Raw genomic sequence first — 13668 nt, 5'->3', positions numbered from 1 at the left:
TTCTCTTTTGTCTGGTTTTCATGTAGGACAATATCTGGACTGATTCTGATAAAATTACGAAGCAGAAAAAAGTTAAAAGAACAAATATTTAAATATATAAAAATGAAAATTCAACTCCATACAAATTTTGTAACGAAATAACTCAAATTCTGCTTCACGAATCTTTTTGGTGTTTTTTGTAGTTTGTCAGATTTAGCTATAAGAAGGTTTTTGAATAGAAAAATTAGTAAAAAGTCCGTGAAAAATCAAGAAAATTAGCAGAAATTGAATGTAAGATTCATTGCATACCTCATCACATTCTATTTCATTTATTTTAAAAATTGAGTTGATTGCATAATTTTAAAGGGTAGATTTTTGCTTTTTTTTTCCTCTTTATTTACTAAAAACAAGAAAGTTTTACATCAGAAACAAAAAAGAAATTATTTGCAAAATAAACAAAAATTTTTTTTCTTTTTTTTAAATAAAACTTTAAAAAATCGACGGGTAGAACGAAGTTCACGGGTGACCTTGAAAAAATATTTATAATAATGAAGAGGCAATGATTGTATCTTCTCTCATTTTTTTAACATTAATGTCTTCGCTTGTCATTTGCAGCATTGTCATTGACAGGCATTCATCAAACAGAGATCAAGAGGGTAATAAACCAAAGAAGACGAAGCAAGGACATTGATTGATGACTCGCACTTGGAACTATCTCTCTCTCACACTCTTAAAAAAAGAAGTCACGTTACCTATTTGGTAATTTTTTTCTCATTCTCTCATGTAATTTACGTGCCTTTTATCATGCGGGTGCTCATCAGTTACATCAAGCAACACAATGGACGTGTTTTAAGTGATGCGGCGAGACGAGTAAAAGTTATATTGGGTGATAATGACACGACCGACAGAGATTTATTTATTAAGTGGAAATATTTCTCAACGGTCAGTCGGCATGTCATTCGTGATTTCTATCGTTGTCACCATCGCTGTCTTGTACACGAGTAGAAAAAACGTGAAAAAAGGCAATGTGAGTGATGATGAGCACTGTGTGATAAGATTTCAACTCGGAAATTGCATGTTGGTGAAAAATTTCTCTCAAGAAACTTTTCATTATTATGGGACGACACATGCACACACATGAAAAGTGCATGAAGACACTTTCCATTACCATAATGATGTTTTACTATTCTTTTCTTCTTCTTGTTCTTGTTGTGAGTAAAATATTACTTTGCTTGTGTCTGAGAAAAAGAAATGTGTCTGGTGCATTACACCTTGAATGAAATTTTCATAATAAATATAAACTTATCGTTCTATGAAAAGAGGACTGAAAGCTTTTCTAAGGCTCAAAACAGAAATGTAGCTAAAATTTTTATTAAAAAATTTGAACTTTTGAATGAGTTAAATTTAATTTTTTTTTTTAAATTTAATTTAATTTTTTTTTTATTTAAAATATTTTTTGAATGTAAATTTTAACTAAAAAAAATTGGAATTAATTTTTATTTTTAAAAATTCAATTAATTTTTGGCTTTTTTACCAAATTTTTGGAGAGTTATTTTTTTTAAATAAGAATAATTTTGAAAATTAAGTCAAAAAATTCAACTTAAGTCAAATTGAAACATATAGCTTAAAAAATTTAAAAGTTGTGTATTTAATAGTTGTATATTTAAATTACAAATTTCTGAAGAATAAATTTTTCCTAAAATTAAATTGATTAATTATGAAAAAAAATTCTTTGAAATTAAAAAAAAAACTAAATAAAATTAATTTTGTTTATTTAATGTGAAAATTATTTAGACTCTAAAAAATGTTTTTACTTCTAATTTCTAAGTAAAATGTTGTTTACAGAGAAAATTCACTAACAATCTTTTAACAAGAATTTATTTCTATAGTCGAACATTTAAAAACTTGTTGACACAATGATTTCATCCTCTCCCGGCAAAAATAGATCTTTGACCTAAAAACCTTGCCACAATACATTTCATGCGAAAAACACATTTAACCTCCGACCGGATGATGCTTCATCGAGAGTAATTCCCAGTACTTTATTTACAATAAGAGACATTTAAAAAAAAGCTCAGACACAATTGAATTCCGATGGGTGGATGTCATGCGTGTACCTAAAAAAAATATCATCTCAAAATCTTCCCACTTAAAACCTTTTTGTTTACTTCGCCATTGCTGACACAGATCTTTATCTTTTGATAACGGTTCATGATGCGACACAATATAATAACAATATCCCAGAATTGTTATGTGAACATTCAAATAATTGTCGTGTCACTTTTTTTTTGTTTTGTTGTCTCTTAAGCTTCGGATAAACGATGGGAGGTTACTAACTCGCAATTTTTCCATTTTCTTGAGGTTTGGCAGCATGATTTATTTTGATTGTAATGGCAATCATCCAAATTCCTCGGTCATGGTCAACAATATTTTTTCATTTCTCAGTTTTTCTGGATTCGACGAACGACAAATCCTAATCCGCCGTTCAATGGGGAGCGGATTAATGTCGGTCAGGTAACTCGACGGTATTCAGACGACAAATTAATGAAAGAAAAAAAAAGTTGGCGAAACCTTGTCAAAGGCCATGGTCTTGTTGTGTAACTCGAACATGGTGACATTGAAAGTTTTCCTTACAAGAAAAAAAATAATTCATTCGGAAAACGAATGATGTCTATTAGTGGAGGGATTATCGTCAAGCGAAATCCAACTGTGAATATTTATTTTGCTCACAGGAATTTGTGTCAGGAAAATAATTTCTTTTCTGTCTACTTCGCCGTGAAGAATTCGCCGAGTTATCTAATATGCGAGAAGAAAATTAATCAAAAATTCATTTGGTATCCCTTCATGATTTTCCTCATTTTTTTATTTACCATCAGTCTTGTGGATTACTCTGATAGACAACACATAACGATCTTCCTCACTATTACTCAACTCGTCTTCTTCTTCTTTTTCTTCGTCTACCATTCATAAATTTATTTTCTATAAAATACGAAAAAAAAAGTAAGTAAGAAATGGATGAAATTCCATAATCTCATTCATTTCCATTTTCATGTCACGACATTCCAAACAACAATAAAAATTTAATCTCAAATATAAAATCTTATTTTTCAATTTCACCCAAGTCAACACACACACCCGCCCGGCTTGCACACCGTAAACTAGAATTTATTGAGTGAGGCAATGAACATTTAAAAGAATCAAGGAAAAAAACTTCACGGAGAGAGAGTTCATCGGGATGAAATAAAAAATAATAAAATAAAATTTAAAATGCAACTTTGTTTAAATTGAAGTCAAAAACATTTATTTATACACGTTTAGTTGTCGTTTCGGTCTATTGTGCTCTCCGAGCATAAGTTAGGTGTGTAAGAAACTAGTTGGAAAAAGTTTGTTGTAAAAATTTTCTAGTCACGTTATCGACTTGATTTAGTAAAAGTGAAATATTGAATGAAGTAACGTTATGGTTTTCATTGTGGGCGAAGATAGAAATTTATTGGGAATCAAAGTAAACTTATTGTTGTCGTACAATATTTTTGTCAGTGATCTTTGTACTGGTTAAATTGAAAAAATTTCATGTTTCGAAACGTTTAAAATGTTCAAAATGTTCGTTTCAAAAATTTTATTAAAAAAAAAATAATTTTAAGTAAAATATTTTTTTTTTAATGTTCATCAAAAAAAATTTTTTTATTTTTGAAAATGAAAATAATAAAGTAAAAAAATTGAACTTAAATAAATTTAAATATTTTAATTAAAAATAATAATTATTTGTAAAATAATTTTTTTAAATTAAAATTATTAAAAATGTTCAAAATTAAATATTAAAAAATACCTAAAATATTTTTTTTTTAATTTAATAAAAATAATTTTTTTAATTTTATTTAAACAAATTTTTTTATTCATTTAAAAAAACGTTAAAAATGTAAGTAATAAAATTTTAAAAGATAATATTTTGCAAATAATTTTAAACAATAAATTATTTAATATCATTTAAAATAAAGAAAGTAAATATTTTAAAAAATAGTAAAAAAAATAAAAAGTTTTTTTAACTATAAATGTTGCACAAAAGACTTTTTTATAATTTATTACTATTTTTTAAATATTTTTTTTTCTTTAATCATTTTGATAATTATTATTAATTTATCATTTTGAGTTTTTTAATTTTAATTTTTTTATTTACCTATTTTTTTTAACTTTCTTTTGATTAAAATAATTTGTGAATTTTTAAAGAAAATTTCAAAAATAAATCATAAAAATTTTTATATTTCGCGAAAAATATTATTTTTACAAATTACACGTTTCCCGTGGAAAGTAAGTTGCACGTGTTTCAAGAAGTGACCGATATTTCATCCTCCGCCCACGTTAATTTGATTCAAACGCCGCACGTTTTCCGCACAAATGACATCGACAATACAAAAAGAAATAAAAATAAAGTCAAAAGGTACTTTTGTCACGTAACAATGGTCGATCCTTGTCGTAAGCGTGTTAATTTAGGAGCGTTGTCACCTTCTCGTATTTCTCATACCCCCGCCATTTATTCCAGCATTTTGCTTCGCTGAACGCCGTACACAGAATGTTAATTTCCGTGGCAAACCTCTTTTTCGGCGCTTTAAATCAAGACACATTGCGTCCCTCGAGTAACAATTGCCACAGTTAACGCTCGTTACACCGCCACTCGCTCGAATAAATTTGCTTTAAAGCTGTCGAAAAAGCGACCCGAAAAGCAACAAACGAACAAATGTAACACAAATACCGACATCATCCTCGCATTCGGTGCCTCGCATGTAAACGAAGCCATGGCAAGCAAAGCAACAGATCCGCAATGAATAAATTATGTATTTTGAGTGTATTTCGTTGTGTTGTTGTCATCGTCAAACAAACGCACAAAATCATATTCATACGGGTTTCCGGCATCAATTTTAGTCTCGGCAATTCGCACATAAGACGCACACACACACAATTACTGCCGCTCATAAATTATTTGCAGATAAAGTGTTTGTCGCGTGTGAATCCAACAGACACGGGAAAAATTTTTCGAGACGACGACGACGACAATAAACGACAAAATCTGATGAATGTAACGCATAATGTAACGCGATGACACAAAAGAATGAAAAACAGATAAAGGAGGGAGTCGTTGACGTTGGCGCTCGATTCGATGCGATGGCACAAAAGAAACTCGTGTCACAATCAGTGACAGCGCAAATTATTCCGCATCGGGACCGTCAAATAAATCGAATTCGTTAGTTACCGATTCAATTTGAATTTTCCACGTAAAAGCGATTATTGTGCGCTGTATGACGACAGAAATTGGATTTTCATGCTTTTATGCACATTGACAGGTAATTTTGGCAAGTTTAACGTCTGCCCAATACTTTTACAGGTCAAATATTTGCCATTTGATTGGCCTTTTATTGCGACTTGAAAATTTTTCATTAAATTTTGGAATTTTCCATTTAACCAAATTCGCGGATAAATTTTTTTTTTCATTAAATATTGAAAAATTGCCATGCATGACAAACCGCATTGAGAGAGTTCATTAAACATTCGGCGTCACTTACCTTTGCACAGCCAATGCTAACGTCAACCATATGGAAGCGGTGTGATACAATGCTGGTAGGATCTAGACGCCGCCGGAATAAAAAATTAAATTAGTCTAAATAAATAATTTGGTGACACGCCAACACAATTTTTTCTTTAAATCCAGACGAAAGAGACATTTTAATTCTACGTACAACTTCCTTTTTAACAAATCGGTTTGTGTTCACGAAATTTGTTATATAGCGAATATCAAAAATAACCCATTATACAACTGGATTTTTTATCCCAGTGCATATTTTAATTTTTTAAAGTATTATACACTCGACATTTGCCCCAGTTGACATTTTAAAATATTTGTCCCAATGCACATTCAAGATTTTTGACCCAATGCGCATTTAAAAATTTTGACCCAAAACACATTTAAAAATTTCGCCCCAGTTGACATTTTGATTTTTTTTATTTAATTTTTAATTTAATTGGCCAATGCACATTCAAGATTTTTGACCCAATGCGAATTTGAAAATTTTGACCCAATGTAAATTCATCATTTTTGACCCATTTGACATTTTAATTAAATTAAAACTTTACACATTAAAATTAAAAATTAAAATTTTTGACCCAATGCATAATTGAAATTTTTTACCCACAACACAATTAAAAATTTCGCCCAGTTGACATTTTAAAATTTTTACCCCAATTCAAATTAAATACTTTTATCCGTAGAATTCGTTAGGTATACAGAATTAAAATTTCGTCAAATGGGAAGTTGTACGTATTCGTGGAAAAAAATGTAATAAAATTAGAAAAAAACATTTTTTTACTCACTTCGTTAAATGCATTCCACAAATAACACCATGCTGCAGGTGCTATCGGCTTATAATGGTTTCCAAATGTATACATGTACAAAATTCCTGAGAAAGAGAGAAAAAAAAAGTCAAAATTTGTGAACAATTTGTATAAAATAAATAACAGGAGATTTTATCCACCCAAAAATAGAAAAATATACAAAACTGACAAATTTGTGTGTCTGCAAGCATGTTTTAGTCTGGTTCGGTCACATATAACCACATCTATCAAAAAAAGTTACGAATTTACCTTTTTTTATATTTAACGAACGTATATCACAAATTTATATCGCTACACGTGTCTAAATGTAATTACTTTTTGTCCTTTTCAAATTCTAGACGAATTTAGTCGGATTTTCACTGAAAATATATTTTTCGTCGTACGAGAGTTCAAACTTTTTCTTTTTTTTTTGTAAATCGGTCAAAAATTGTTATTCAAATTCCTGTGAATGAAATAACATTTCAACATAGCCACAAACTTTCTTTTTTTTTGTACATTTTGCAACATATTGCCAAAAACAAGTTAATTTCCAGATTTTATGTCGGTAACTCATACATGGCCCGGAAATTGTTTCTTTCGGTTTTTGTCTAGTTTTGAATAGAAAGTTTGGGAAATGGGGAACGGAAATTTTATTTTTATTCATCAGAAAAGGTCTATTATTGCAGATTTGATATATCGGTTCTATTGATTACGCATAATGGAATAAAATACCAGTCGTCCCCATTTTTTGTGAATAAAATTTTCAACAAAATTGAACATTAGAAAAAAGTTTTTAAATTAATTCGGAACCACAAAATTTATTTTAATGTAAATTCGGTCACTTATGATATTTTATGGTTGTCCCCAATTTGCGAGCGAATCAATATTTTTGCCGCCATGATAAAAGTAACCAGCGAAAAACGACGAGTTCGGCATCAATTGAGGTGTTGTGTCAATAAAACAGAATATGAAACTGGCAAAAGGCAAAATCCATTAATTAATGTTTGTAATTTTCAAATATTTTCGCTTCGCACACACCAACGATGTGATGGAAAACAAATATTTTGCGGCATGTTATGAGTATCTCTCACGAGTGCAAAAAAAGCCACAGATAAAATATTTTTCCTGTTTTCTGGTGAACTCAATAAAATTAATTTACATTTTGGTAACCTCAGTTCGCAGCTGGATCGTGTTGTGAGTGCAATGGTTGCACAGAGGAAAAAGTTGTTTTTGTTGATTAAAATTTTGCGTTTCTCGTGAGTTATTTAATTAAAAAGTTAAATATTGCCCGAAAACGCACGAGAAATGAATTTTATGTTTAAATCACATTTGATGGTTGCTTGGGATGAAAGTGGGTGCAGTATATTAATTCACTATAAAAAATTCATTTTTTGTGGGCAAGAAAAAATATCTGCAAGACATGGCGCGAAAAAAGATTGAAATTTTACAATTTACATTGTGCATTGGGTCAATATTTTAAAATGTGAATTGAGAAAAAATTTCAAATTATTTAGTGGGTCCAAATTTAGGTTTTACATTGAGAAAAAATTTCAGAATGTGCATTTGGTCAAAAATTTAGAATATGCATTAGGGCAACATTTTAAATTGTGCATTGGGTAAATCAAGACTAGAATATGCGTTGGAAAAATATTTTTAAATGTGCATTGGGGTAAAATTATGTCTTAAATTTTACCCAAATGCACATTTTAAAATCTTGTCCCAATACAAATTTTTAAATTTCATCCCAATGAACATTTTAAAATCTTGCCCCAATGCATATTCTAAATTTTTGACCCAATGCACAATTTTTCGTTGGTTATCTCATAATCTACCGAATTTTCAAGTCTCGCGGATATTTTAACTATTAAAACATGGAATTTTTATAATGTTTGATGCTCACTTTAATGCTCTTGTAGTAACCAATAGCAATAAAAACTAATTTAATTCTCTTTTAGAACGATCATGACAACATGGATGCCAGAGATATAATGGAAAAATGAAGCGAATTATACGCCACATGTCCTATCAACATCACCATCATCATCAACATCATCATCGTCGTCATAATAATCTCTCATATCATCGTTGAATATTACGGAATTTTAAAATAGAACCATATGTGGTTAACTGTGTTAGCCGGTGAGACCAAGAAATTTAATTTACCTTGCAAATGAAAAATAAACTAATTTCCTGGATAGTGATAAATAAACGAGACCTTGTCATTCAGGATGAAATTACGTAAACAACCTACACGTCGTTCAAAATTTTCAACGTCACATATGGTCCTTTTAAAAAAACTTCACGAGCAAAAAATTGTTGTCTCGTCTAACACATGTTATTCAAATTTAAAAGCCTTCATGGCAACAGACACACAATGACGCGCAACAAAAAAAGGTAAAATGTCACAAAATATGCTTTGATCATTAAAATATACATACCTGGAGCGGGAAACAACACCGTCAGTAGATCGCAAATTGCCATAGCTGGGATTCGTTCCATTGATGTGACATGAAAGAACAAAAAAAAAGAGAAACAAATTATTCATGATAGAAGTGAAAAGAATAAAGTCCGAGAATGTTGCAGCCTTTTCCATACAGACATTGCGTAAAACGAAAATTGACATCCGCTGGAGATCAAAAGAATCCATTTACGTCTAATTTGATGTCAGTTAATGTTCTTTCACGCGCTACGTGATATGAAAAGACTCGACGCGCAATAAAAACAACAACAGTCATTCACTCAATCGCACGACAACAAATCACTCAGCCATTATATTGATCTATCAATGAACGAAAGGAAAGTACAGATAATCAGATTATTATCGTTAACTTGTACTGCGACACTTGCGATTGAAAGACATTTACGTGGGAGTGACAAAAAATGTCTGTCTTGTCATAAATATCGCTCAATCTCGCGAATAATTTTCTTCTTGATATTTTTACAGCATTTCAAATTTATTTTGAAAACAAATACGGTGTTCGTCATTTTGTCCGAGTGTCGTTGCTTTTTGCCATTTGCTAATTCAAACGTTTCATAATGAACTTTGAATTAGCTGTGAAGGCAATTTCTTTTCAAATGTCAAATTTGACAGTAAGACAAAATAACCTTTTTTAAGGCCCTGGGGTCTTGAAAATAAGGACCTCAAACTTTTACATGGAGATTTTTCGAAAATTTTATTTCTTTTTTATTTTTGAAAATATAAAAAAAATCAAAAAGAAAAAAAAATAAAAAATTTCGAAAAACTTCCATGTAAAATTTTAAGTGCCTTATTTTTAAGACCCCATGGCCTTAACAAAAGGTCATTTTATCTTACTGCACATGCATGAATTAGCAAACATCGAATTCAGTATTTTAAAAAAATTGAATGTTGGAAAATTGCAAATTTAAAAAAAAAATTTTTAGAAAATTGGAAAAAATACATTGAAATGCGATTAAGCTTATCGTTTCCACGAAAGCTTTTCTTTTTATTTTTTTTTATTTCTTTTGTGGAAAATAAGAAAAAATTTAATGTAATTGTATCCAAAGGCAATGTTTATTTTTAGCAACCAACAGATGGTAGGAGGCATTGTTATGATTCATTTGGTGCAAATTTTCCCGTTAACCGCAGTTTTGTTTTCGAAAAAAAATAATAATTTTCCTCATGGAAAAAAAAATTTTTTTTTCGTCATTTTTCGAGAGAAAAAAAAACAACAAAACCTAAAAAGAGGATTATGCCACAATTTAATTAAGAACGAAAGACAAGTCATTATCCCCAATGTTGAGTAATTGATATTCATTACATCCCATTCAACGTGAAAATTTATTCATCCATTCATTTATTTTGACACACACACACACAAAAATACCTACAACACCGCAAAAATGTTGACCTTTTACATTTTGACAGACGAGCAAAAAAAAATATTCAACGCTGAGCCAAATAAAATTAATTATATCCAAGTCAATTAAATATTAATGAAAGGACACCGCATGAGAGGCTGGGGAATTGAAGGTAAACACAATACAACGAAAAAAAATGCTCAACAGGTGAAACTGTATTGAAAACATATTTACCTTTGTCATAATTGTCCCCGCACCGTGATAATAATTAAAACTTTTGCTGTTATCTCGTCTGATGACCCCGTGAACGAGATCCGAACATGACCACTTAGCAAAAGAGGATTATATCAATTACTTTTATTATGAACGTTAAGCTACATATCTCCTTTTTTTCGACCAACTGGGGACTAATAAATTATTATTATTATTTTTTATGATGGCGTTAACAAAAAACGTGTATAGCCACGCGTAGAAAGTTATTTATTGCCCACACAACGATGACAGGAATTGTATTTTGATTCCTTATTTACAAGTTTTTTCTCGCATTTCCTATTGTGTTTATTTTTTCCGCTTTTTTTGTGTGGGTAAGTGAAAATGAATCACAGAAAAACAATCAATTTACCGCAAAAAATAGCAGAAAAAATTAAGACTACCAAAAAAGGCGGCAAAGAGGCTTGTTAAGTGACATGAAAAGGGTCGACGCGAGTGCTTTTTTGCTTCGCACGGAAATGTTTACTTCTAACCTTTGACTTCTTTTTTCATAAAAATGTTAAGAGAATAACGAAAAAAATTCTCGGATGGACTAAAATTGTATTTTTTTGCTCATTTCTGCTCTTAAAGCAGATAAAAATAAACAAATGGGCGTTAAGAGCGAAACAAATATTAATTTTTTGCAGTCCCTAGCTTATTCAAGTACTTTTTTATGAGCTACCGAAAAAAATCCAAACCACAAAACAAACAAAGGCTAGAAAAAAAAATCCAAGTTCAGGAGTAATGTTACCCCAATGAAATGATGAATGAGCAAGAAAAAAATTGGGTTTGACCTAATTTTATGCTTTGATTTATTTTTCTAGTCTTTCGCATTCAATGCTCGATTTTTGCACATGTCCTGCGCCTTTTCATGCCACTCTGGTCAATTTAATTTAATTTTATGAAAAAATTATCTATTGAATCATAAAACTTTTTTTTTTCAATATGAATCGAATATTCAAAATCGAATCACTTCCGCTCAAAGTCACTCTCATTATTCGAAGCAGATTAAACGTGAAATCATAAAATAAAATGAAATTATTAACGTTTGGAATGATTTTTTGTGTAAACGTAGCAAATCATTGTTTAACATTGGAGTAATGATATAATGATTATAATGGAGAGGAATGGCAATAAAATAGTTTAAATTGTGCAAAACATTTCACCCCTCAGGAGATTAAATTACAATAAATTCAATACACACAGCAATTGTTATCGTCTAACGGAACGCAATAACAAGTTACGAGGTTGTTTAAATTTCATGCGAACTCCCTCGAACTATTTATTTATTTATTTGGATTTAATCAACTTTGATAAATTTCTGTTTGTTTTTAATTGTTATCGTTAATAACGTGCATTTAGATATGAAAAAGTTGCCTTTACTTCGGGGGAAGAGATTAGGTTAATTAATGGATGGAGTAACTTTATACTTTCAGCCAACTTGGTGCTGCTAAAGATGATAAAATTGTCTGAATGAATTATAAATGAGATGCTTATATTCAAGTTTTTTTTTTCTTTTTTTATTTTTGTCGCTTGTTTATTTATCGTCGTACACAATCTGCTGATTCTTCTTCTGCTGAAGTTTTTCTGCTGAAGCACTATATCATGAGTGTGTAATAAACTACATACACGAGACAGGCAGAAAAACGAAGTGTTGTAATAAATTAAAGAGTAAATAGCACACTAATAGTTGTAGGTGTTTAAATATAGTGTTTCTCATTAATCTTGGTTTTTTGAGCGTTTTAACATGACTTGAGATCACTTTTTCCCCCTAGAAGAGAAACGACGAGTTGCCAAGAGTTGAAATGAAATTAAAAGGTTTGTTCGAACAACAAAAAAATGGATGATTTTTCATGTTGAAATTAATTAATGACATGACAAGGAGTGTTCCTCCCTATGAGAGTTTAAATATCTCATTCTTGATAAAAAGGTGAAGAGTCAGCTATTTTTTGCCCAACTACATTACTCATGCTCAGGTTATGTAAGGATAATTTGTTTGGTAGTTTCTGTCACAGTGGGCAGAATTACACGTTTTTAATTTTTTTTAGGGATATATGGACAAAATTAAACAGATTCAGGACAAATTGTGGCCGTTGTAATTTTCTCCTCAATAAATGGCAAATAACATCTTCGCCGCTATGTGATTGAAGTGAAATACAATCTATGCAACATATAGTCGAAAAATGCCCAAATCGTAATTTTTCAGGAGGACTTTTAACACTTAATGAACTTAAAAGTGAGTTGAAAACTTAATTTTGACTTATTCTTATTTTTTAGCTTAAAATAAAATTTTATTAAGCAATTTTTTTTTTAAGTCAAGGTTGTCACTTGTTAACGCCGTTAAGCTGTTTAAAAAAATCAAATTAAAGCAACCATGGTGCAATATGGATGGATTTTGACCAGATTTTGACAAACAAGCTGTAAAAACGTGTTTGGAACGTAAAGAAAAATTCAGTTAAGACAAAAAGGCTTTCCATTCAAATACTTTCGCTCATACATACAAAACTTAAAAAATTTGATTTTCGACCAAAAATTTTAAAATTGCTTCAAAATCCGTGAAAATCACCAAAAATCGAAGTTGATATGAAACTTAAGTCATAAATCGAATAGTTCAGACTTAATGAGTTTTGCAGGCCTGATATAAATTCTATTCAAGGCATGACGAATATTTATATTAATTATTGAAGGATTTTAAAAATTTTTTGCACAATATCCAAATTTTCACGAAAATATTTCACACCTCTCCAACTGTGCTTTGTATTTATCAATTACGAGTAACCAGACGCCTCCTCATGCATATATTGACAACAAATCATCATTACATTTTTGTGTTTAGCAATTTTGGTAGGTGTTTTATTAACAAAATAATTGAGAGTGTCCAAACTTTAATTAAATTATGTAGATACTAATTTAGTTACCCACCCTCTTTAATTCCTTTCGTAATAACATAATTATTAATTATATTCAACTAATAATAATAATGAATGCTGAATTATTTATGGTATTTTCCCATGTTGTAGCTCTTATTACCTCCGTTAACGCACACTTACATACACGAAATATATCATATTGGTTCAATTTGTGGCGAGACGCGATGCCAAGCAAAACCACAGCACAAAATATTTTCCTACGAAACTATTTCTCGTACTAATATTTAAATAGGAATGTTGACATAAATAATGAAGTGAGCCCAAAAAACACAAATATCCTCATTCTCTCTCTTTTTCTCATCAAATTTGCTCAGCACACACAAAACACTTT

The 13668-nt window shown here is 30.2% G+C and overlaps 2 protein-coding genes across 2 annotated transcripts in view; both read right to left on the bottom strand.

Annotated features, from left to right (window-relative positions):
* LOC134838028 (endoplasmic reticulum chaperone BIP-like) overlaps nucleotides 1-13668 on the bottom strand; it is a 260113-nt gene that overhangs the window by 25307 nt on the left and 221138 nt on the right. The window lies entirely within an intron of this gene.
* The window catches only part of LOC134838432 (sex peptide receptor), a 37296-nt gene that overhangs the window by 13930 nt on the left and 9698 nt on the right, over nucleotides 1-13668 (bottom strand). Inside the window, exons 2-4 of the mRNA XM_063853961.1 lie at nucleotides 8778-8822; nucleotides 6340-6425; nucleotides 5535-5596 (exon numbers count right to left, since the gene is read on the bottom strand). Of these exons, the coding sequence (XP_063710031.1) occupies nucleotides 5535-5596; nucleotides 6340-6425; nucleotides 8778-8822 (193 nt within the window). The remainder of the gene's footprint in view (nucleotides 1-5534; nucleotides 5597-6339; nucleotides 6426-8777; nucleotides 8823-13668) is intronic.

Source organism: Culicoides brevitarsis, chromosome 1, assembly GCF_036172545.1.
Source record: "Culicoides brevitarsis isolate CSIRO-B50_1 chromosome 1, AGI_CSIRO_Cbre_v1, whole genome shotgun sequence".
In the NCBI taxonomy this organism is placed as follows: domain Eukaryota; kingdom Metazoa; phylum Arthropoda; class Insecta; order Diptera; family Ceratopogonidae; genus Culicoides; species Culicoides brevitarsis.
Note: the sequence above shows the minus strand (reverse complement) of the source record. Positions and strands in the feature narration are given on the sequence as shown.